Source organism: Camelus dromedarius, chromosome 12 (genome assembly GCF_036321535.1).
Source record: "Camelus dromedarius isolate mCamDro1 chromosome 12, mCamDro1.pat, whole genome shotgun sequence".
Classification (NCBI taxonomy): Eukaryota; Metazoa; Chordata; class Mammalia; order Artiodactyla; family Camelidae; genus Camelus; species Camelus dromedarius.
The window spans coordinates 5723535-5749110 of record NC_087447.1 but is presented as its reverse complement, the minus strand read 5'-3'; the positions used below and the strand labels follow the sequence as shown (position 1 = coordinate 5749110).

The 25576-nt window shown below is 46.6% G+C and overlaps 2 protein-coding genes across 6 annotated transcripts; both read left to right on the top strand.

The window, feature by feature from the left end:
- The first annotated feature begins 2401 nt into the window (after window positions 1-2401).
- Window positions 2402-17916, top strand: RBM14 (RNA binding motif protein 14). 3 transcript variants are annotated; one of them, XM_010998170.3, is made up of 3 exons: window positions 2404-2855; window positions 8201-8311; window positions 10438-11320. In XM_010998170.3, exons 1-3 carry the CDS (start codon window positions 2519-2521, stop codon window positions 10458-10460), a joined length of 471 nt encoding a protein of 156 aa, XP_010996472.1. In that variant the 5' UTR covers window positions 2404-2518; the 3' UTR covers window positions 10461-11320. The 3 variants fall into 3 exon arrangements, with proteins under 3 accessions (XP_010996474.1, XP_010996472.1, XP_031304087.1); XM_031448227.2 differs by having other exon boundaries at window positions 8201-9662; XM_010998172.3 differs by lacking the exons at window positions 8201-8311; window positions 10438-11320 and adding an exon at window positions 17783-17916 and having other exon boundaries at window positions 2402-2855.
- RBM4 (RNA binding motif protein 4) lies at window positions 17833-25388 on the top strand. Of its 3 annotated transcripts, none has more exons than XM_010998166.3 (4): window positions 17833-17977; window positions 18968-19391; window positions 22446-23139; window positions 24972-25388. In XM_010998166.3, exons 2-3 carry the CDS (start codon window positions 18980-18982, stop codon window positions 23129-23131), a joined length of 1098 nt encoding a protein of 365 aa, XP_010996468.2. In that variant the 5' UTR covers window positions 17833-17977; window positions 18968-18979; the 3' UTR covers window positions 23132-23139; window positions 24972-25388. The 3 variants fall into 3 exon arrangements, with proteins under 3 accessions (XP_010996468.2, XP_010996467.2, XP_031304088.1); XM_010998165.2 differs by having other exon boundaries at window positions 17918-18113; XM_031448228.2 differs by lacking the exon at window positions 22446-23139 and having other exon boundaries at window positions 17946-18113.
- The last annotated feature ends 188 nt before the right edge of the window (window positions 25389-25576 follow it).

Genomic DNA, 25576 nt, shown 5'->3' with positions numbered 1-25576 from the left:
CAATGACATTGGGTTTTTTTTTCCCCCTTAAATTTTGGTCATCCTTCCATATCAATAGATTCTGACCTATTTTTAATAGCAACATAATAGTCCACCATAAGGCAATACCTCATTTCCTTACTTATGGACATTCAGGTTGCTTCCACTGCTTGCTACTACAAACAATACTACAATAAATAAATTTATACCAATATCCTTATTGATGAGTTTTCTATAGAGCAGAATTACTATGTTAAAGCCTCACTACATTTAAAGGTTTGGTATTGCCAGAATATTTACCAAGAAGGATGCAGGGTTCACACTATCAGCAGCGATAAGTGAGTGTACTTTCTTCACAGCGTTACCACCAATAGACAAAAATCTTTTGATTTTTTTGGAAAGCTGAGGGGTGAAAATGTTCTCATTTATAAAGGAAACTGCATTTCCTGACTAGCAATGAAGTTTCTTGTTTATTGACCATTTGTACTTGTTTTCCTAGAAAATTGCCAGTTCGCATCCTTGGCCCATATAGCTCATCTTTCTTTCTGTATCAATTTGTAGGAGTTCTTTGTACAGTATAGATATTAACTCTTTAGACTCACAAGTTTGTATCTTCAGCCCAGACCTCTGAGCTGAGCTCCAGACACATGGCTAATTATCCATTGGTACCTCCACTTGGATGACTTAGAGGCATCTCAAACTTATTATGTCCAAAACTGAATTTCTAGTCACCCACAATGTTCCCCATCTCAGTAAATGGCAACTCCATGCTTCCTCTTGCTTGGTGTCATCTATGACTTCTTTCTCTCTCAACGCACATCCAGTTGCATATTGTGTTGGCCCTACCCTCAAACTGTATCCAAATCTGACCACTTCCCTTAAGTCTACTGTGACCACCCTGATCCCTGTCACCATCATCTCTCTCTCGAATTTTTGTACTAGTGGTAATTGCTGAGCAAACTGTCTTCTCCTCGTTTTTACCCACTTCAATAGCAGCCAGAATGATACTTATAAAACTATGAAAGATAAGTCATATCAGATGAACCCCTCTGTCCTCTATAGAGTTGCAGTCTAAGAGTGAAAGCCAAGCAGGAGGGTATAGCTCATCGGTAGAGTGCATGCCTAGCATGTGTGAGGTCTTGGGTTGAATCCCCAGTACAGTACCTTCATTAAAATAAATAAGTAAATAAATAAACCTCCCCCCTTAAAAAAAAAAAAAAAAAAGGATTTAAAGCCAAAGTCCTTACCATGACCCATAAGGTGCTACACCTCCTCCCAATCTTCAAGCTCTATTATTCACTATGTTCCACGCTCCGGCCATATTCTCTGTGATTCCTTGAACAGACATTTGACATGTACTTTCTAACTGGAATGATTCCCTCAGAGGATGTCTTTTTTGCTCCCTCAGTTACTCCGAGTCTTTACCACTATCTAACAGGCTATACGTTTTACTTAATTATTATCTGTCTCTCCCCAACATAATATAAGCTCCAAGGTAGAGATTTTCGTCACTTTTAGTTCACTGCTATATGCTCGGTGCTGCCCCACAGGGTAGGTGCTCAGTAAAATTTGTAGAATGAACTTGTAAGCAAATATTTCCCTGAGTTTGTCACATGTTTTTGTTTTTGATGTTCTGCCATGCAAAATCTTATTTACATACACACATCTGTCGGTTTTGACATTTTTCCTCTTTTATTTAAAGGCTCAACTTTTACTCCTCCCCAGGACCGTTCTTTTGACTTAATTTTCTACTTCATTAAACTTTTTATTGTGGAAATTTTTAAACATACAGAGAGGTATATCTCATTCCTCGTTTGGAAATTCCAAAAGCAGAGGCGGGTTCTGATTTTTTCACTGTCTCCAGCGTCCGCCGGGACCTCCGCAACCTCAGGGAATGGCACGAGAGTTTTTCCGAGACAGATGCCTCTCAGGTCCCCTCAGGCCGCCCAGCACAGTTTCGGAGGCGACAGCCCAGAAGCTGTTTGCTGCTGAGTGAAGGCGTTTGTCTTGGGTTCTCCCGCCAGGCCCGGCCTTCCCGTGAACACTTTTCACAGCCACTTCTAGGTGCGGGTTTGGCCCAGGCTGCCAACATGGGAGGGGCTCTGACTTAACCGACTGAACAAAGTTTATCCTTGGGGCCCGCCGATCCCGGCCCCACCCAGGCCAGAGGCCGCTCACCGGCTAGGCCTCTCGGCCGCCCCGGCGATCCCCGCGCGCGTATCCCCTTCTCCAACCCTCTTCCCCCTCCCCCCGGCAGTGGCGGTTGGTCGCGCGCCGTCGTCCCTCTCCCACCCCCTCCGCTAACGAGCGGGCTCCAGGCCCTCTGGGATTGGCTGCGCCTGATGGCATCTTCTCTCAGCCTCTCTGATTGGCTGCAGGACGCGCGGGATGTAGGTTCCGATTGGCTAGGTCAGGGCGCCTGCGCGGCGGGGTTCTCGGTCGCCAGCCATTCCTGGGGAGGACTGCCGGCCGGTCGGACGTCTCGCCTGTCGCTGAAGGAGCGGTCCCGGCTCTCCGGGAAGGCGACTGCGGCGGCAAAATGAAGATTTTCGTGGGAAACGTCGATGGGGCGGATACGACGCCGGAGGAGCTGGCAGCCCTCTTCGCGCCCTACGGCACGGTCATGAGCTGCGCCGTCATGAAACAGTTCGCCTTCGTGCACATGCGCGAGAACGCGGGCGCGCTGCGCGCCATCGAGGCCTTGCACGGCCACGAGCTGCGGCCAGGGCGCGCGCTCGTGGTGGAAATGTCGCGCCCACGGCCTCTTAACACTTGGAAGATATTCGTGGGCAATGTGTCGGCTGCGTGCACGAGCCAGGAATTGCGCAGCCTCTTCGAGCGCCGCGGACGCGTCATCGAGTGTGACGTGGTGAAAGGTAACGCGAAGGCGGGGGCGCGGGCGCGCTCGGGGCACTCTGCTTGTTAGCCACGCCCCTTTCCCGGGGGTCGGTCACGGTGCGGTTGGCGGTGGGGGGTTGTCCGCGGGAGCGAGGCCGGAGGTATTGGGGGCGCCTTGGGTAGAGCCACCCTCCTCCCTGCGATCCAGACACCATTAACTAAATGGGAGGAAGCGGCTCTAGGTGGGTGCGGCGGCCACTGTGAGCCGAGCTACGGGGCCGGGGACGCGCTTGAGAGTCTTGGGAATGTACCGGGGGCGCGCGTTCCACTGGTCTCCTGGGCCTGGCACCGAGCGGAAATTGGGAAGTGATGGGTACAAGCCGGATCATGGAGCGGGGAAGATTTCACCACTTCCCCCACTTCCTCTCCAGACATCGATCAGAGCAAGGGAAGAGGGAAAAGGTAGGGGCTAACGCCCCAAGTCCACCCTTGTATTCCCTCCCGGTGAATGCTCCTGAGCGGAAGGTAACGGGGCCCTTGGACGTTTCTAGAGCTGGGATGTTTTAGTATCGAATGGCCTGGGTCTACTCATGGGTCTGTTTACTCGTGAGTACAGAAGGGGCCCCTTCCGAACCAACTTTGGCCTTTCAGTATTGTTAGGTGCGTTAGGCCTGGCAACTCTGCGCTTTCAAACGCCCTCAGACTTGGTCCCCCACCCCCTCTTTTGGGATCGATTTTACATCTCTAAATTGGAAACCTCGGCCTTCTGCATGTGGAAGGAGGCTTTTTTTTTTTTTTTTTTTAAATGAAGGCCCCTTCTGGGCAGCCTTTACTTGCCAAACCCGTGCTCCAGGGCAGTGTCCTTTCTATAAGCTTGGGGATTTTGTAAGGGGCCGTACTTTGTGGCTGAGGGGAACATGAGGACTTAGTAGTCGTCTTTGCTGGAGTAGTCTGATTGTCAGGGTAGATTCCTAGTTGGTCTTGGAGAAGAATGTATCACCATAATTTAGGCCTGACTTCCTTTTTGGGGCCCTGTTGACTTAATAGTTTGGGTTCTTATCTCCTAAGTTTTTCTTTCTTGGTTGGCAAGATTTAGAGTTACATACAGACCTTGTGTATATGGCCAGTCTGTGTTTCACTTGGGAACAGACCAGAGTTGATTTGGCCCCATTATCTTCAGGGATACAACTTGGGAGTGAGTATCTGATCCCTTACTCCTGGAGTTGGATTCATACCTGTTTATATTCTGTGTGAGAAGTTTTGAGGATAGGAAATAAGTTTGGGAGCAGGTGCCTATTCATTCCCACCAAGATACATCGTTTGCTGTCCTGGAAAGCCACATCTTTTGGGTGCCATTCCTTATCCTTTCTGTAACTTGGGAAAGTGTAAAGGGCCGTAGTCTCCATCAATAGGATTAATGATTGTCACTGCATTAATATTGTTTTCCTCAACTCAAGATAGGAGAATCCATGAGTAACTGGAATCAGGCTTTCCTGCTGGGTGCCCTGATGAAGCAGCCTCTATGGTGCATGGATTTCTGCTTTTGTTTAAAGTAAAAGAGTGGGAAGGTCCTCAGATTGGGTACTTGCCCCGAAACTAGATGGGAGTACGTGACTCCCACAGAATTGGGAGAATTTTGTGTTGATTGACCTACTATTCTTTCGTGGTCCTTAGGTAGGGTGGCTACTAGATTAAGAGTCTAGAAACTAGCATCTAGAAACTCTTGGGAACTCATTGGTCAAGAAGCCTCTTTTTGAGCGGTAGAGAAATCCTAAAATTTGTCTGAATTTACTTGGGACTGAAACCATGTGACAGTAGGGGTGGGATGGTGTGAAGGGTGTAACTGCATGTGGTTTTTAGAGCTCCTGGCTGACTCCTGAGAGAGTGAAAGTTTTGTGCATTTTATTCCTTCATAAACATTTGATTGGCAGAAACGCATTGAGTTCCTCAGGGAGCGGTGGTTAGCTGTTATTTGTAGTTATGCCGATATGTAAGAGAGCTCCTGATATACTTAGATGTAAGGGACTTTGAGGAAGATTTGAGGATCATATTCTCCACTAATGGCTTTCTGTTTCTTTGGAGTGAAAGTGAGATTTTTAAGTTGGGAATGTAGTGGAAGAGACTGGCTCTGGTTCTATAAATAGCTTACTCGTTTCTTGGTCCGGGAATGGGTGTTTGATTGAGTTGTCTTGTGTTTGTTGTCAGGTCTTTGCAAAGCACAGAACAACCAGTTCTGTTTTATTTCACAGGGGGAAAAAACATAGCTGCTTGGTTACCCCAGGAGCTTAGATTATGATTTGATTTGTAGAGTAAAAATCTCCATAGAGACAGCAGATTGTACCCACTCTCCACAGCTACGGTCTATTGGGTGTTCAAAGATGGAGTCTGAGAGGTGCTGACAGCATTAGGAACCATTTAGATTTCATAGGAAATCTGAAAGGCAGAAGAGGAAACTGTTTCCTTTCCTTTTTTTGAGTGGTCATTCTTTACTCCTAAACACAGCTCTCTGTAGTTTCAAATTAGAAGGTTTTACTCTTCTGAGGATGGGAAAATTCATTTTTCTGGATTCTCTTAACTTTGGTACAAGAAGGACTGTGATGTCATCAGACCATTAGGAGAACCGGTAAATCATTGCTTTTTAGCCCCTTTAAATGTGATGAACTTCATTCAGAGGTCACCATTTCCTTGAACTAGCTCTCCAGGCAGGTGGGTCTCTGGAGTTTGCAGGTCTCTGGTTTGCTTTATTGCCTTAGGAGTTGTTGGGTTCCTGGACATCTTTGACAGGGATAGGTCTGGGTTTGGCTGCTCACTGTAATAAGGGTTGATTAGCCCTCATGTGATTGAGTCAGCTGGACACCCTATTCACACTTCCCTCCAGTGTCAAATTTGGAACTTTCTGATATAAATGGGTTATAATTTTATCTCATGGCTTTGTTTTTATCATTTACATAGGTCATTTGGGTGGTCAGTTGACTCGTACATACATGATCTCAATTTTCAAGTTTCACAAGTTGGTCTCTTAATAAAACCTAGCTAAGTAAGGAGTAGATAATGTGATGTCCTATTGCTCTTGTAAACCCATTGAAATTTTTTTGCTGGGTGTTTTTTCCTAGCTCATTCCAGTCTTAGGAATGTGAGGATAGGTTCACCAGAAATACGGTGAGGTTCCTTAATATTCCCTCACAATGCCTGGAAGTTGTTTTTTTGTTTGTTTGTTTGTTTGTTTGTTTGTGTTTTAATTCCCTTTAATATGTCTACAAGATCCTGCTTTCTGCTTACCATTGCATTTTTCCTGATGGTAGGGTTAGCTCATTCTCCACTTCTAAGGAGATCTGGGACCACCAGCATTGATTTTTAGCTCATTCTGTCCAAAGTAGAGGTGAGAGATCAGAGGACAGTTCTAGTGCCCTGAGGCTAGGCCCCAAGTAACACTTTTGCTTTTCACAGTTGGTAGATGAGGAGAAATCAGGTTCTGGCCATGAGGGTGTGAAGACCGAGAGCTGTGATAGTTCCTTTTGTCCTTTTATCATCTCTTGCAGGTTCCAAATTTGCACATACACGTGGCATTGTATCCCTTTTGTTTTATTAAAGATGAAAATGATATTCTGTAGGGAAATAAGCCTATTGTTATTCCCAGGCTTGAATAATTATCAGAATTCTTTATCATTATATAGCTATTTATACTTATAAGGCATTTTTAGATTGTCAGTTGGAGAAATGAATTGTAAATTCCTTAAGGGCTTGTAGCAAGTCAGTGCTCTGGATCTTCAACTGAGGCATTTTAGCTCCTAGCCCCAGGAGTCCTTTTGCTATACCATACTTTAACCTCTACCTGTTGATTATTCTCATTTGTATGACAGTCATGTTGGTGGCATTGCCTTACATCCAGGAAAATGACTTGCTTTTTAGGAGCAGCTAGAGAGGATCCCAGTATGAAAGTTTCTAGAAATAAGGACATTTGTTTAGAGGATTTAAAAGGATTTCTTATTATCAAGAATGAAACCTTAGTAATTTCATCTAAGTAGTTCTTCATTTCCTAAACAGATTTGAGAGAGATGGGGTCCTGGTGCTTGGACTTTAAAGTAGCCACAGGTCCAGATGGAGTTTAGTGCAGGGCCTTGTTTCCCACTAGCACAAGCTTATCATTGTTCTTCAGACTCTGCTTGCACTGTTGTGGTTTGTGAGCTTGGATGTGAACAAGAATTTCTTTCCACTCCTCCCCATCCTGAAATTTTCTCATTCTATGTGGTAGATGAGTAGGACTTTGACATCAACATTCTGTCTTAGAGCCTGTCCCACCAGCTCATTCAGGCCCTGAATGAGGACCTCAGGGGTAACCTGCTTAGTAGAGCCTGCCTTGAAGCTGAGAAACCAAATCTTTTCTGTGAACAGGAGCCAAGGCGTAAGGAATACTTCTGTCGCTTGACTAGTAACCAGTGGAGGATGTAATGTAGCTGGGGTGGTAGGGTGGTGCGGAGGATGACTTGAGTCTGCCCTCAGCCAAGAGGCTCAATTTCCATTCGCACATCTCATTGGCTTATATAGGGTCCTTCTTAGCTTAAATGTCTAGCCTTATTACACAGTCCTGCCTTATGTGTTGACTTCTGAGGGATAAACTGGTGTAGTGAAGGAGCATGGAGAGCTGGGATTCTGTTCCTGGCTGTGACACATTGATTTGGGGCAAACCATATGAATTCTCTGAGTGTGTTTGCCCACCTGTGAAATGGGGATAATGATCCTTTGCTCTGCCTGCCTCCTGGGATTGTTCTGAGGCCCAGGTGAGGTCCTATGCATGGAGGTGCTTTGAAAGCTGGGAAGTACTGTGGGAAAGGGAATATCATATTGGAGGAGTTTCGTGAACTGTGCATTATCAGTCTAGCTCTCCTGCCTTAATTGGTCCTGGGCTGAGACATGGGTCATGCCAAAACGTAAGTGGTCATTTCTGGTGTTTGAGAGTGAGGTTCACCTCAAAGGTGAACATTAGTGTTTGGTGACCTTGGGTTAGGAAATACTGAATAACTGAGTGATCCAGGAGTCCTTTCTATGTTTTTGTCTGCTGGTTTATACTTACAGGAGCTGTGAAGATTTTTTTCCTGTGTTGCAGTTCATCTATGCTCTTTCTTCTCTCACCAGGAAGTTGGGTGAGGTGGCCAGGGGAACGGGGAGAATGGGGAGAAGGCCATAGGCAAAGGTGACTACTCGGGACAGTCAGAAGCTTTGTTATATGGGAGCCATGTTTTATGACCTACTCCTGGAGAGGAGGGTTTGGAGGCCTGGAGGTAGCTGGCAACAGCTGGGTGCTGTTGGAGTGTCCAGTTTGGGACCCATAGGGTAGCATGCCCTCCCCCCCTAATTGCTAATCCTCTGTCTGCTGCTTTATCAGACTACGCGTTTGTTCACATGGAGAAGGAAGCAGATGCCAAAGCCGCCATCGCGCAGCTCAACGGCAAAGAAGTGAAGGGCAAGCGCATCAACGTGGAACTCTCAACCAAGGGTCAGAAGAAGGGGCCTGGCCTGGCTATCCAGTCTGGGGACAAGACCAAGAAACCAGGGGCTGGGGATACGGCATTCCCCGGAACTGGTGGCTTCTCTGCCACCTTCGACTACCAGCAGGCTTTTGGCAACAGCACTGGTGGCTTTGATGGGCAAGCCCGTCAGCCCACACCACCCTTCTTTGGTCGCGACCGCAGCCCCCTGCGCCGTTCACCTCCCCGAGCCTCATATGTGGCTCCGCTGACGGCCCAGCCAGCCACCTACCGGGCCCAGCCCTCAGTGTCACTGGGAGCTGCCTACAGGGCCCAGCCTTCTGCCTCTTTGGGTGTCGGCTATCGGACTCAGCCCATGACAGCCCAGGCAGCCTCTTACCGCGCTCAGCCCTCCGTTTCCCTTGGGGCCCCATATAGGGGCCAGCTGGCTAGCCCTAGCTCCCAGTCTGCCGCAGCTTCCTCGCTTGGCCCATATGGTGGAGCCCAGCCCTCGGCCTCGGCCCTCTCCTCCTATGGGGGTCAGCCAGCTGCGGCTTCCTCGCTCAACTCCTATGGGGCTCAGGGCTCCTCCCTTGCCTCCTATGGTAACCAGCCATCCTCTTATGGCGCGCAGGCTGCATCTTCCTATGGGGTTCGCGCGGCTGCCTCCTACAACACCCAGGGAGCAGCTTCCTCCCTAGGCTCCTATGGGGCCCAGGCAGCCTCCTATGGGGCCCAGTCTGCAGCCTCCTCACTAGCTTATGGGGCCCAGGCAGCTTCTTACAATGCCCAGCCTTCGGCCTCTTATAATGCCCAGTCTGCCCCATATGCTGCACAACAGGCTGCTTCCTACTCTTCCCAACCTGCTGCCTATGTGGCACAACCAGCTGCAGCTGCTGCTTACGCTAGCCAGCCAGCTGCCTATGCTGCACAAGCCACCACCCCAATGGCTGGTTCCTATGGGGCCCAGCCAGTTGTTCAGACCCAGCTGAATAGTTACGGGGCTCAAGCATCAATGGGCCTGTCAGGCTCTTATGGGGCTCAGTCAGCTGCTGCGGCCACTGGCTCCTATGGTGCCGCAGCTGCCTATGGGGCCCAGCCTTCTGCCACCCTGGCAGCTCCTTACCGCACTCAGTCGTCAGCCTCATTGGCTGCTTCCTATGCTGCACAGCAGCATCCCCAGGCTGCTGCCTCCTACCGTGGCCAGCCGGGCAATGCCTACGATGGGGCAGGTCAGCCGTCTGCAGCCTACCTGTCCATGTCCCAGGGGGCCGTTGCCAACGCCAACAGCACCCCGCCGCCCTATGAGCGTACCCGCCTCTCCCCACCCCGGGCCAGCTACGACGATCCCTACAAAAAGGCTGTCGCCATGTCGAAAAGGTACTGTATGCCCCCCCGCCTCTGCCCCCAACCGGGGCTCAGGGCAAGGGGCTGAGGTTGGCATGGGAGGGAAACTGGAGCCATCGGCCCCTCCCTTGGTCTTCTCTATTCCCGTGGGATGTCCTGAGGCTGAGGGGGGTGATGTCTGTGAACTTTCCTGGTCACCAGGGTTCGGGTGAGCATAGTGCTCAGCCTGGGGTGGTACCAGCTAGTCAGGTCAGGAAAAGTGTCACCTGTCTAGGCTAGCCCAAGTGCCATTGGAGCTACTGCCTGTGAGATTGTGGCTCATAGTCTCTCCCACCGTCTCAAGGATCCTTAAGCTTGTTATGTGGTTGTCCTGACCTTTGGTGGGGGTGGGTTTGAAAGAGTAGTCCCTTTGGCACTCACTGGCTGAAGGCAAGGTGTATGAGGTGCGTCCACTCTTTGGGAAGTTGGGGACCTTGCTTTCGTCCGCCGTGCTGTTGGTAACCAACCAAGGTCTTTCTGTGCAGGGCCCAGGGGGTGGGGATAGTTTGTTTGTGGTTTGGGAATATAGACCAGAATCCACCTTGGCCAGTTCAGAAGGGAGGGCTTCAGTGGTGGGCTTGGTTTCCCACTGAGTTGAACCAGGCTTGATTTCTTGCCCTGGATAGGGTGGTGAGCCTTCTGACAAAATCTTGTTTGTTGGAGACCAATCTGATTACACCCTCCCATCCCCATTGGCGCCTCCCCTGTGCCCACCTGGAGCCCTCCCCTCAATTGTCTCATTCACCAACTGTCTTCTTCTCTCGACTAGGTATGGTTCCGACCGGCGTTTAGCCGAGCTCTCTGATTACCGCCGTTTATCAGAGTCGCAGCTTTCGTTCCGCCGCTCGCCGACAAAGTCCTCGCTGGATTACCGTCGCCTGCCCGATGCCCATTCCGATTACGCACGCTATTCGGGCTCCTATAATGATTACCTGCGGGCAGCTCAGATGCACTCTGGCTACCAGCGCCGCATGTAGGGCCATCCTGGGATGGGGCATCACAGGGAGGGAAGTCGAGGAGAGGTGGGTAGGGTGCAGACCCAGGTTATAATCACTGGCCCATACCTCTCCTGTTTGCGGTTTTTCATCCCCTCTACCATGTGGGCCTTCCCCAGGAGACGATCCTTTTGAGTGTTCGGCAGTAACCTACTTTATTCCTTCGCCTCAGCAGCAAATCTTGCTACTGGCTTTAGATCTGTGGTTCCCCTCTCCCCTGCCTCCCATCTCCCCAGGATGGGAATTTCTTTTATGTTTTTATTTTTTTCCTGGCTCCCTTTTATTTTTGTGCGCGATATTTAAGGTCGTCTGGATGGGGAAGCAACCTGCAGCTGAGGTCGGCGGCGCCTTTTTCTTTTTAGATGTGAGGGAGGCCAGGAAAGGGTTAGCCTAACCATTTCCTATGCGCCAAGCTGTGCCAGCAATCCAGGGGGCCCTGACTTTGTCCCTCTATAGACTGTGTCGAGACTGAGTTCCTGTTGGGACAGTCGGTTGGAATATGTCCAAATCCCTACTGACCCCTGATGTTCTAGCTGATGCTGAGCGGCACAGTCCCACTTCCCCATCTCCCCAAGTAGGTGGTGTTAGAAAACCTTACTTTTTTTTCCCTTTTGTATGGACTACAAATAAAACTTGGGGCAATTTGCAGTTTGGAAACCTGGTTGTCATTGTCTTGATTGCACTCAGTTTCAGAGAAGCCAGTTTGACATCCAGGAAGACATGACAACTGAAGGCAAGGCAGCCAGAGAACCCAGGGCAGATGAGGAAAGGGGTTTGAATGTGGGAATTAGAATGATTTCCCTGCTGCCAGAGGGATTTAATTCATCGTCGCCCTGCTAGTCTGCCATCTTTAGGACTGGAGAGTCCAGACCAAGTTGCTTCAACTTGAATTAATCACACCCAATTGCAGGAAATTTATTGCTCATTTTCCTCTGCCTGTGCTTGGCCATTTTCCTTGACTTGTCTCCAGTTCAGAAACAACCTGTGCTCCAGCAGGGTGGTTCTGGGGTTTGGCTTCTCAAGTGAGAAGTGGGGAATGACTGCTTTGGTGCTTTTGAGGCTCGTGGGTCCTTCAGTGAGTACTGGGGCCGGGAACTGAAAGGAGCCAGTAGTTGGGGTGGGGGTCATGTCTCTGTCTGGTAATGCCCTGTGGTTGGGACAGCTGGAAGCAGGTATGGGGAATTCTGGCCATAGACCTGGTATTTCGCCTGTTGAACATCACCATGGAGTGTCCTTCCTGCGTCCTGCCAACCCCTGCCATCATAGTCACCTGAGACTCAGATTCCCTCTCTCCATCTGTTAACAGTGTCTGGGAGTTTTCTTGCTGGGTTCATATTTGAATGTGTTACGATAGACTCTGGGAAGAAGGTGAGGTGCAAGCATAACCAAATAGGGATGCTGGGATAGGGAGAGGAATTGAAGATTCTATACTTTTATTCTGGGACTTGGGATTGAGAGGACCTGGGCAAAAAATACAGCAGTAGCAGCTGTGGACAAGACGGAAGCTTGGGCATGATGATGGGTGAATGGAAGAAGATTGGTTGGGTGGGATTTTAATAGGAAACCTACTGACGTTCCTTTGGGAAAGGGGTCTTTAGACACTTGATTTGGGAGTCTATTGGGGCATGGTGACTTTGGGGAGGTCTGTGTGTCAATCAAGTGGAGTTGAGGTGGGTTCTTTTCTGCCTCCTTCACTGGCTGCTTGTGAACTTGCCGGTGATGGAGTAGTTTGCCCTACATGCTCTTTCCTCTGCCCAGTGGGCAAAAGCAGCATACGGTCTTCATATAACTGAGCGCTTATTTGTGAATGCCAACTGGAGTAATCTCGGGGTACTAGGGCCATAGCTCTCTGGTTTTCTTCTCACCGCTTTGCCTTCAGGTGCTTTGCTGCTCCTTTTCATTTCCTTGCAGGACTGTGAGGAGGGGAAGTTGAACAGGTTTCTTGTCACTTTTCTGCAGTGAGGGTGGGGTAATCTGAGGGCCAAGCTAACAGACTTAGCTGTGTTTTTTACCCTGGAAAATCAAGGGTTGGGTGATTATAGAGCTGTGATTGTAGCCTGTGTATTTGTAATACTCTTTCTTTGTCAGTATGGCTTTCTGTCGTCTTCCTTTCCAGTGAGGGTTCTGCCACTGTCCCAATCCCGTGGTTTCTGTGAAAAATAGCCTATAATGTGCTCTCGGGGCCAGTATTGGTATTTCTTTATTGCAGCCCAAGTTCTTCAGGGTGACCTGACCTAGATGATCACTCTGCCTGTCGTCTTTAGGACCTGATGCCCTTGCTGCCTTTGCTGCCAGGCTTCTCGTTTAAGCTAGAAGGATCTACAAAACTAAACCATTTGTCATCTTCCTCTGTCTTGCAGATTGTTTTAAAATTCTCTCCCTCTTTTTAATTTAAATTATGCCCCCTGTGTTATTCCCATTCCTCATACTTTACTTTTTGTGGATTTCTGATTTCCAGGGTCTTATAACTTGGAGATGGTTGGGTTGAGTGAATGGGAGGGTGGACATTTAACGTGTGTTTCGGGAAAAGGAGGTGGGAATATGGACTTGAATGTCCTTCAGATCTTTGCACTTCTGCATCTGTTACCTCTATAACTTGGCCTTCATTGGAGAAATTTTAGATGGTTTATTCCTGGAATAAGACCACATAAAGCCGTCTCACCTCGTCAGCCTGTGTTCTCTTCTGAGGTTTGGACCTTGTTTCAAATTCTGTCCAGAGTGGGCCTGGGGCCCCATCCCTTGCACTGGAAGTAATGGGACTATGACTGAGTGGTCAGCCCCTTTGGGTCAGCTGCCTTTCTAGTCATGCCCATTTAAGCTCTGCCACAGTCTGCACAGACTGTTGGTTCTCCAGTCATTTTGTGCTATTCAGCCAAGTAAGTTGACTATAACATGGGATGCCTGAGGTCATAATGAAAGTAAATTTCCTAGGTTTATGGACTAGTGTGCTATGTAATAGTTTGGGTCATAAAGAAAATAAGATGGATATGATAGGTGGAAAATTTTTACTTCTAAATTCTCTGTGTACCTTACAAAAAGGTCATAAAGGGTAGAATCTAGAGTTTTCCGGGAAAAAAAGTTCTTAAAATGATTTCAAGCCTAGCTGTAAATCATTAGAAATAATGTGTGTGTGTGCTGGTAATACAGTGTTCAGGAAGCTGAGTCCCTGGGCTAACCTTGGGGAATTTACAATCTAGAGGAGGCAGGACCTACCTAGATGAACTAGTTACAGTTACTAGGCAATGCTAGGGAAGTGGCAGGTAAGGAAGGAGGGGATGGGGCGGTCCCACTAGAGAAAACTGGAGATGGGATTTATTTGATTTGAAAACTGACTTGGCACACAGAATTACTGAGGGTATTGGCTCTCAAATCAGGCTTCCTCAGTTTGAATCCTGGTTCTGCCACTTAGCTGTGTGATCTTGGATATATCAGGAATTCTACTTCAGTTTTTTTTCAATCTATAAAATGGGGATGATAGCTAACATCTGCTGGTCCAGTGGCCTATGACATGTGCTAAGAGTTGTTAAAAGCGCTTTTCATGTATCAGTTTCATTTAATCTTCATTGCAACCCAAATGTATTAGGTACTTTTAAACCTATTTTATAAATTTAGAAATTGAGACTGTAGGTTAAGTAACATTTCTTAAGATCACATGGCTAGAAAGCTGTAGATCAAGTTGAACCAGCTGTTTTGAGCCATCCAGGACTGTAATCATGGTACTACTACTTGGAAGATCAGTGAAAACATGTAGCAAGTGTAGGGTCTCATATACAGTTACTGCTCATTAAATGTTAGCCATCTCATGGAAATAAGGAGTTAGAACATTCTGAGGAGACTGGGATGGCCTAGTGGGGCACACAGCTGAGCAAAGAACATAGAATGTAGCTGTGGGTGCAGCACATGAGTAACAGTGAAGGAAGGGGATTTTTGTAATGAGTGGTACCTAGGAGTGACATAGGCCACGGGACCACGCCAGTATTGGCCACCTCTAGTCTCAGACAACATTTTTGTGTCCTGGGATCAGAGTCTCCTAGGTATGGAGAAGAAAAGTATGGGGCAGGGGACTTAAACGGACATTTAGGCAAGGCTTAGAGAGTAGCTGGCAGTGGGATTGGAGGCTTAGGAAGCTTGCTCACTGGCCTAGTGGCTCCCACTGAACATCCTTGAAGAATAGTTGTTTTTTTAATTTGAGCCCTTATTAGACCAGTAACTCATTTCTGGTTTAGGAGCCAGTTATTTATTAGGTATATAAGTTTTATGCACTCCTAAGGCTGTGATAGGGTTTGAAATGAATACAAATTGCTTGGTCACGTTTGAGTGGTTTTTCCAGACACCAATGTTATTTCCCCTCTGAATTTGGATTTGTTCCTCGTTTCCCTTTCAAGAGTCCAGGCTCTAGCCTCTTTCATCTCTTCTGAGAATATATTTATGCCTGGCTCTGACAGAACATCAACTTTTTGGATGACTTTGGACAAGTTGCTTTATCTTTTGGTTTAGAGGTGTGGTAACCTGATCAGAAGAATCACCAAAATGGCATCTGTAGTGTTCCAGATGAGGTTTAAAGCATCCCATTCTCTGTAATAGGGGTGGCAAGGTAAAGGATTTGGACCAGGTATCTTTAACTTTAAAACTTTTCATGGTTTTTAAGGGGCAAACATTAAGCTTCTTTAGTATTTGGTAAAATACAGTTGGGTAGATAAACATCAGCATGGAGACAAGAGCTACAAGTCTCCCTACCTAAAGCTTCATTTTGCAGCATTCGTCAAACTGGTAATTCTGATGATAGGTTACCCCCTGGCTTTTGGGGACCTGCTTTTTTTGTTTGAGGGAGACTGTAAAGTGTACTAGGTGAAAAAAGTGCTTGTTTTTAGTAATGTGTCCATGGTCTGAAGCTGATACTGACTGAAAATCCAAAGTCATCTCTCCTTTGGTTATCAAAATGTTAATGCAGGCATTCATTTATCTATTTGTTAACTTAACAAATATTTGAGTGCCTACCATGTGTCAGGTGCAATTTTAACACCGGATGTAGTAGGCAACAAGTAAAGGTCCTTCCTTGCCCCTGTAGAACAAGTATTTGCTGGGGGCAGGGGATGGAAGGAAGTCAGAAAATGAATGAACAAATAGGATTTCAGGTGGTGGTAAGTATCTGGAAAAATAACTTGGGGTCATGGGATGGAGTTCCAAGGTAAGGCTGGAGTTGGAGGGATGTCTTTGGGTGGGGTGGCCAGTGTGAATAAGCTTGGGACAAAGAGGCCAGTGTGCTGGAGCTGTGTTGGTGTGGGAGAATTGTTAAAAAGAGATTGGGAGATTCTGGCAAGAACCAGATTGGGTAGGGTGAGTGAAATTTCTTCCAGGTGCTGTGGGTTTTAATTTAAAAAGCAGGGGAATGATTTTAACGTGGTTTACTCAGTTGGATGAGCTTGCAAAATGAAACAAATATAACTGGACCTAGGGGGCTTTCAGAAGGTAAATCAAGTAATTTGGGGTGTGGGCAGTGGTCTGCAAACTGGCCTGAGTTGTGATCCTAAGAAGATTTATATTCCCATTTTTCCCCCTTTGGACTTGGGAGAGATTCCTAGTTTCATAGAGTCGAACTCATATGCTTTGGTATTTTGGAAGAAAGTTTATCTGCAGGGCTACTGGAACAAAAAATTTGGAAGATCAAACAAAAAGGAGCCGAAAATATTTCTATACCAGACGCTTTTCCCTGTGCAGATTGAGTTGTGACCACCTCCTGAAGCAGGCCCCTCAAAAGGGTACGCTTGCAGCTGATTGACCTTCAGTTTGTTTTCTTCATCACTGATCCTATGGCCTTTACTCAATCTCAGTGTCAGCATCAGGATCCACAATGAAAACAGACCAAGATTAGTGACTACTACATCTGTAAATGTTACATTTTGACATTTTTAGGTTCTTACCCTTTCCCACCCTAGAATAAATTCTTGCCCAGTTTTTCACCATTTGATTTCTGAGTCATGTCAGGTTTTAAAATCCATTTCTATAACTTTGACTTCACCTTTCTCTTTATGATCCCCACCCCTTTTAGGGGGGCTGCTTTGAATGGTAGTATGTTCTACTTGTCATCTTCACTTCTGATGATCCCTCAAACAATTCACGGCTTTTACCATGTTTTAAGTTCTTCCATCCAGTGCCCTACCCCCTTTTAAACTCCCTCTTCAAAAGCTGCCTTGCAAAAAGGGTCATTGCTTATTCAATGAATATGGGATTATGTGAAGAAGCCAAAGATGAGAAAAAGTGTGACAGGGGATCCGGACCCTCTGGAGAATGCTGTTTCGATTGTATTTTTTTTTTAATTGTAGCTGGTTGTGGTAGAGGCTCTTGCCTCTGAGGTCAGTTCTAGGAGTTTAAACCTACAGCTCTGCCTGATGGCGCCCAATAAAATAAAACAAAAAACTTTGCTGCTCCAGTTTTTTCTCAGGGCGGGGTGGGGGTTTTTGTGTCTCCACGGTCACACTGAGAAGCCGTTTCTTCATCTTGGACCCCGAGAGGCTGGTTCCAAGACGGAAACTGTTTCTCGGCGCCTCCCGAGTAATGCAAACTTCAACCAAGCCAACTTTGGGGCCATTATACCCTAATGAAGCTGAGCCCATTAACCGTTTTCAGAATGCTCTTCACCACTTATGAAAGTAGTTTCAATTTGGAGGTAGCTCTGGGACTCCCGGGGCTCCAGTGTGGATTCTTGGCCAAAGCAGGAGGAGGCTGGTTTCTTCAAGTTGGGACGCTTCCCAGTATTTTTCTTACCTGGCTTCTGTTTCTGTAAGCTACCGTCCTCAGTATCCTGGCTGCGAGGAGGTGGTGTTTGGGAGTTTAAAGGGAGAAATTTGGAGTAGGAGGCAAAATGGAGCACACGTGGATTGGCGAGAGGTGGAAGCTTCAGAAAGTTGGCGCCACGAAGCTAAAGACCGCCACACCAGAACCCTAGCTCGCTCCGCCTAATGGCGGGCGGAACCCCTCCGGCGAAGCCCACGTTGGTAGTTCCTCCCTCACGCCGACCTCTTATCCAATCAGTGACTTCGGCTTCTCTAGAGTGGTGCTCATTGGCTTTCGCATAAACGCTCTCGGGTTACTGACGTTTCCACCTCTTCCCGGCCTCAGGTGATTGGCGTTCGTGGTAACCAATCAGGAAGAGGATCTACGGGAATGCCTGCCTTTTACTTTGTTGAGGGGCCAATCCGGTGGTAGGCTCACCTCCCCCTCTCTACCCAGAGTCATTGCTGCGGCCGCCGCCATTTTAGCGTTTTGTCAGAAGCGTCCGCGCCGCGAGGAAGATCCCTGCTGCTTTCCGTGCGGGTGAGAGATTCCGAGCCCCTCCACTTCTTTTGCCCTGTTAAATTTTATCCTATTCCTTGGCCTTCAGGGATATCCTGTGGGGTCGTGGCCTCCGCACTCTTCACTGAGAGCCGACCTCGGTGCTCGGCGTTGCGCGGTAAGCCTGAAGCTGCCCTTCCCCCACGACCTCCCCCGAGAATACCTTGCTTTTTCCCACCCTGCCCTCTACCCGACTTGGCTGGGAGTACTGCCTCCAGGTTTCCACCGAGATAACCGCGCTTCCCTTAGACTTAGGAATTACAATCCGTTTCGGGAATGTCTCAGGCCTTGAGACATTGTCGTCTGGCTGATGAGTCTAAGCCCCCTTCTCTGGCCACGCATTCTTCCGTTCTGTTGGAGCTCGTAAGACAGCACCCCAGGAGAGGCGTTCCCCACTCCAGCACTTACTGTACTCCTCACGCCTCGCTCTTCGGCCCAAGTCGCCGGTTCACTGCTTCCAAAGGAAACCGTAAAACGTAGCCATTATAAGGTCCACTTTTCCGGAAATGGCTAATTCTTCGGTTAGGGGAGGAAGAGCAAGTTTATCATTTGAGATAGTCAATCCAGTCAAACGAGTAGTTATATCTTTGTTTCCTGACTGTCCTTAAAGTAGATCGCAAGCGCAGTACCCCCAGGGCTACATTTATGCCCTCACTTTCATTTCCATTACCGTTTGAAACTATTTAACTCTTACCAGACCCTTTGTCTGTGCCTAAAGATCTCTGTTACAGATGCCTTCCCATTTTTATAGGTTCTGTATAGCTGGTACTGTGTAGCAGACTCCTTATATTCCCACTTCCTTCTGATTATTGTATGGAGCTGTGCTTGTGAATCGTGTGAGAGAGGGGGAAAACTGGAAATATTTGCCAGACCGAAAGGAGGTGGCAGTATTGATTTTCTTTCTTTCTTGTTTTTTTTTAACTGAGATGGGCTTGAGGTCTTTTGTTAGAAATTTTGTTTCTTCTCGCCCAGGCCGTGTCCGAGATGGTGAAGCTGTTCATCGGAAACCTGCCCCGGGAGGCCACAGAGCAGGAGATCCGCTCACTCTTCGAGCAGTATGGGAAGGTGCTGGAATGTGACATCATTAAGAACTACGGCTTTGTGCACATAGAGGACAAGACGGCGGCCGAGGATGCCATACGCAACCTGCACCACTACAAGCTGCACGGGGTGAACATCAACGTGGAAGCCAGCAAGAATAAGAGCAAAACCTCCACAAAGTTGCACGTAGGCAACATCAGTCCCACCTGTACCAACAAAGAGCTTCGGGCCAAGTTTGAGGAGTACGGTCCAGTCATCGAGTGCGACATCGTGAAAGATTACGCCTTCGTACACATGGAGCGGGCAGAGGACGCAGTGGAGGCCATCAGGGGCCTTGACAACACAGAGTTTCAAGGTGAACCACCCTTTTTGGGAAGAGTGTTGAACACAAGCTTATGTAGAAAATAGGTTGGATAAGTAAAAGGAGAGGTCTAGAGTAGAGATACAGCTGTTGACTGGCTGATGGTAAAGGATTAAGTGTGGGTGATGAACTTTAAATGGATAATGCTTGGGATTTAGAGACTTCACCTTAGGCAAATCAAGTGTAGGAGGAAAAACACTTGGCTTTAGTTTGAAGCCCATTGGCTTTTATGCCTGTTAGTGCAGAAATTCTTTCCTCTGAAGATTTCTCCAATTATTTTGTCTTTTTTTGGTGGGGGCGGAGTAGTAGAGCACACGAGTCTTTCAGAGAATTTATTGTTTCGGTATGTTATGCATTATTTTGCACATGAAGAACCTGGCAGAAAGCGACTTAAGCAGCACGTTTAGGAGCAAAATATCTGTTAAACTCCCCCACCTCATCCTAACTCATAACTTCTCAGTAAATATAATTTGTTGTTAAATACTTAGTCTTTGGAGAACTAGTCTCTTTAAAGGGCTGTCACTCTTACTGCTTTTCTGTTATGTTTGCTCCAAGAGGTTCTGTTTGGAGGATGAGGACACTCTAGAATTGAAGGCTCATTTCAGGAGTTTCTCAGGGGGAGGGACTGAGACTTGGGGGTAGATAATGGCAGTGCCTTTTCACTGGTTTGGGGGCTGAGCTTTAACATCATTGGTGAATATAGCACTTAGATGGGTGTTATCTTGGAACCTTGACTAGATGAATTATTAGTGTGCCTGGAAGGTAGCGTGAGTGATGCTGTGGGACAGACACTTTATTTGGAAGGTATTTTCTTGGTTAAAGATCTAAGCTCCTGTGGCAAGAGTGGCAGTCATGAAGGGGGTGGTATCCATGGTGAGTTTTCTAAGTCTTCTCCCACCTGCTTTGGATTTGAATGTTTAAAAAAAAAAGAGGGGGCCCTTGGGTGTAATTACTTCCAAATTATGGGGTATTCCCCAAACTTGCTACATTTTTATCCATATTCCAATTTTTTTTTTTAAGCGCAAACAAGATAGTGGCTGCTGCTTCTGCTGAACACTCCTTTTGTTAAGTCATTGCTGCTGTCTTTGGTGTTTATTTTTCTTAAACTGGACCTTTCTTAGACCTGGAAGTCTGATCATCATTCCCCCAAGCTAATGGGTGCCCTGTGTAATGGGTATTGCTGTGTGTTATTAAAAATGTCTCTCAGGTCTAGTTTGTTTTTCTTTTTTAATTGGTAAGTTGAGAATTTTGTGTCAACAACTTAATTGGGAGCAAAGGCTGCTTTTATGAAGGGTTTGCGGTACGATGCCTAATTTTTGGACACTCTTCTACACTTTAACCCAGAAGAGGTAGTGGTGTCTGCCTGTAACAGTTACATATATAAAAGGACAGTGTGGACTGATTCAGGACAAATTATCCTTAGAGAGTAACTCTTGGCATCTGAACTCTAGGTTCTCTGATGCATAGTTATTTTTGCCCTGTTTTTCTTACTAGTAGCCATTTTCTTTAATACTGTCCAATAAAGTCGTGTACGTAGAGAGTAGCAGTATTTATTACGGTGATATCTCAGTTTCTCGGTGTTGGGTATATTTTTATTTTTTGCCCATTTAAGGAACATCCATTTTAGATATTTTTTAAAACTTAGCTGCTTTTTCTGACTTTGGAATCCTTTCTGGCAAATCCTTAGATCAGGACACTATGACCTTTATGTCTTGAAGGGGCATAGTTGGTTCCTTGGTTGCACTTGTTTTCTCTGGTTTTGTTAGCTGCCAAAGTGGCCATGTGGGCAAATGCCAGAGGGACAAAGGTTAGCACTTTAAAACACTTAAGTACTTAATTGCACATCTTAGCTCTTCACCTGCAACCTACACTAACCAGATAAAATGTTTAAATCAGGACTTTATTTGATATTTTGATCCTTCCATTCCCTTTTCCCTTTTCTAGTCTCCTAGGACTTCACTTTTACTTTTGTAGAAATTGTATATTTCTATAGTGTGAGATGACTTATCTGTTGACCCCTGGTTCTAAACATTCACTTCTTTGACATCTGCATGCTTAGGTGCATGATAGCCAATTGTATTGGAAAGTTTTTGCTGGAATTTTGCTTATCATTAAGTTGACAGATCATGTTAGGTGGAAACTGCTTCATTTCCAGAATACAAATTGTAATTTTCAGTAAAAAATGATAGTACATGTTCTTAGGATCTCAGATCTCTAGTTTAAGTTCGAAAAGTGCTTTAATCTTGCTAAAATGATAAGTCTGATCCACTAACATTGCTAGTCATTCTCCACTTTTCTCAACCCCTTCTTTATTTCACATTTTTCGTAATATTCTTCTGAAAACTCAGGAATCTTGTGAACTCACTGCCCTGTTTTCTTTGACCCTGCTATAAGGGGTCACTAAAGATTATCATTATTAGAATGAATATCAGAACCAGCAAGTTAAAGCACTCAGTTAAGGGGAAAGGAAATCCTTCAACTCATATATCGCCCCGCTTCCCCCAATTCATGAGTGTTTTTTCTAAAAATCTTGAAACTTGCCTAGCAACTCAGCCATGGGTCAAATCTGGATCACTATCAGTGGTGACTTCAGAGTTGTATCTATTCTTTTTGATTTGGGGGTAAGGTTGGGGGCTGGCCTTTGTATTCTGCTTAAAGAAATCAAGAGTCTTAATGGAGATTGGAGATGTCAGAATCTTGTGGAGCACTTTTATTATGGTTTCTTTTGACATTGGGTCATTGTTCAGAGTAGTTACTGTCCAGTTACTTGGCAAAGGATGACGTGCTTATTTTTGAGCGAGAGCGGTTTCTTTCTTAAGCATGAAACTGGTGTTAGAGCTGAAACATTTCTTCATTTAATTGATCTTTGCCTGCTATCAGGTCGTTATACTGAATTTATACTCAACTTAAAAAAAAATTCTTTAAAATGGCAGTGAGTCCTTCATTAGAGTTGTCTAATTAAAGCCATTGCTATGACCAGTGTCTGGGGTAGGGGCTGGGGCTTTGACTAAGAGTGATAGCAACCCTTCTTGCGTCTGTTTCTTCAAGGCAAACGAATGCACGTGCAGTTGTCCACCAGCCGGCTTAGGACTGCGCCCGGGATGGGAGACCAGAGCGGCTGCTATCGGTGCGGGAAAGAGGGGCACTGGTCCAAAGAGTGTCCGATAGATCGTTCGGGCCGAGTGGCAGACTTTACCGAGCAATATAATGAGCAATATGGAGCAGTGCGTACACCTTACACCATGAGCTATGGGGATTCGTTGTATTACAACAACGCGTACGGAGCGCTCGATGCCTACTACAAGCGCTGCCGTGCTGCCCGGTCCTATGAGGCAGTGGCTGCTGCAGCTGCCTCCGCGTATAATTACGCAGAGCAGACCCTGTCCCAGCTGCCACAAGTCCAGAACACAGCCATGGCCAGTCACCTCACCTCCACCTCTCTCGATCCCTACGATAGACACCTGTTGCCGACCTCAGGAGCTGCTGCTGCTACAGCCGCTGCTGCTGCAGCAGCCGCTGCTGCTGTTACTGCAGCTTCCACTTCATATTACGGGCGGGATCGGAGCCCCCTGCGTCGCGCTACAGCCCCAGTCCCCACTGTTGGAGAGGGCTACGGTTACGGGCATGAGAGTGAGTTGTCCCAAGCTTCAGCGGCCGCGCGGAATTCCCTGTACGACATGGCCCGGTATGAGCGGGAGCAGTATGCGGATCGGGCGCGGTATTCAGCCTTTTAAAGCTTGAGGTGAGAGCGGTGGGGCGTCCCTTGTTCTGGTTTTGCCATCCCTCCTGCAGCCTAAAGGCACCAGTTAGGCTGCTCTGCTTGCTTGCGCAGGGTTAGGGAAAGTTGTTAGCATGGTTCAGAGGATAGGGAGAAGTCCTAACTAATTAACTTTCTGAAATATATAAACATCCTTAGCCCTCATGGCTGTTTTTCCAAGGCTCCTAGTCCTGGGAGTCAGTCTGATTTTATTTGTTCCTGGAAAAGCAAAGAATGGTGTGCTCAATCTTGGGTCACACCTGTGTGCTTTAACTGAACCAAACCTGGGACCCAGACATTCAGACCCACTGTGCTGTTTCTCAGAGCCTTTGTCCTAGGTGTGCGACATTACTAAGGTCTGCAAGTTTCCTTTTCTCCTTCATGCTATGTGAAAGGTCTGATATGACCTGTGATGATAAAATCTATAACTAGTTAATTGGTCATCACTGCTCAGATCCCAGTTACTATGAAGACTACCCCAATGGCATCATCTTAATCTTGAAGCAGCATGTTTCTGACATTCCTGAACAGTTTACCCCTTGTGAGCTTTATAGAAAAAACTTACTTGATGGTAAGTTGGGGCAGAAAGGAGTAGAAAAAAGGTATCTTTTAATTTACAAAGTTGATTTCAACAAGGAATCGGGGGCATAGACTCATTCAACTTCTCTGGTCAGTTCAGATTCATTCCCTGAGCTGAATAGAATGGCCACTCCTTAGCTCTGTCCTTGAATCTGTCCCGTAAGAGCCTGTTTACATTGTTCAGGGTTTTTTTTGTTTTTAAACTGTCCCCACAGTGTTAGATTTGACTTCATCTCCACTTCAAGGTATATAGTAATATAAATATATATGCACCCCTGTTGATTTTACTTTCTCCAGTTATGTTGAAATCCAGGGTTGGGAGCTTTGCCTTAAGCAGATCACTCCCTTCATCTTGCCACTGGTTATGGACATTTAACACTCTTGAACCACCAGCTCTACCTTGAGTCCTCTGGCTATTTTCTCTACTGTACATTTTGAGCCTCATGATCCGTTTGGCTCTACTTGAGTGTATTCTCTTCTGATGCTTGCCAGCTTTGGGCTCTAGGTGTTTTGAGATTGCTGTTGTATTAAAGGGTGTTTCACACCCCCTTTGTTTTGAGTAGCCCCCAATGTGTCCCAGACATTACCATTGATTTGCAATCATGTGCTAACAAGATGGGTGATACTGTCACCTTTTCAGTTAGGGCTGAAGGTATGTGACTTGCCCGGGGTTACTGGATAGGAAATCACTGGAGAAGAAACTTGAGTGACTTGATAATGTAGCTTACGCATGCCCTCTGGTATATTTTAGTTTCTCCCTGAGGCAGAGATGAATACCCTTAGGTCTTAAAGCTTGCTCAGTTGATGTTACTTTTTCCTAGACTTAAATGTTTTTTAACTTGTTAACTCCAAGATTCAAACATACTTTTACTCCAGAATGCTAATTGGAACATTTCCCTTTTTCCTGCCCTCTAGTGACAGTTTGTAAATGTGAAATTACCTTCTCTGAAGAATGGTAATGTTAACATCAAGAGAAATGCAATGTCCACCTGCTCTCATGAAAGAAAGTTTGCAATTTAATTTAGAGAAAGACCCTAGTCTGAGATTGCTTGACCTTCCCATTTACTCTCTGGCCTTCAAACTCTTCACTTTTAGAGGTTATTGTGGTACTGTGGATGGGTACAGCTAAACTTAAGAGGAGTGTCGTTACCATATTTTGTAAAGATGTTCTTTGAAGTGTTAACTGGGAAAGCCTTTTGAGCTTTTCTGTAAAGCCCCTGTATTGTGCTCTCTTTCAGGTGGGATGTGTGTGGGCTGAAATTCCGAGCTGCCGTTGTGCATGAGAATACACCCTTCGTGGTACCCCGTCTCCGGGACGTTCTCGGCTCTGTGCGTTCAGTCCCTCAGGAACCGTGGACCTTAATTTACCTTGCTAAGTTCAGACCACCTCTTCCTTTCCTCTCTCCTGCCCATTTTCCTGTTCTTCCTGTCCTGCAGTACTTCTGTAGCTTCCCATTCATGTTCTGTTCTCCCAGCAGGCCTCATTGTGTGCAGAAACTGATGGGGGTTGTGCTGTCTCCCTGCCTCCTGCTTCCAGTGGGTGTTGTGAGAGTGTCACTGCTCCTGAGTCTTTTGGCCCAAAGGCTTGTGGCGGGTAGATATATAGAGTTGGATCACCTTTTTCTTTCCGGTGAAATAAATGGTTTTTCAACTTAGGGAGTGTGTGCTTTGAGAGAGTTCTTGCTTGGGCTTGTGTCTGGGTTCTTTATTTGTCCCTGGAAGAGAAGGGGAGGGTATAAAATGTCAATTCATTTCTGAGTTAACATGATCACTGCAGTTTTCTTTATTGAAGATAGGACTTACAGGTGCCAAAGGAAAAAGAGGGGTTAATGTAGAAGAACTC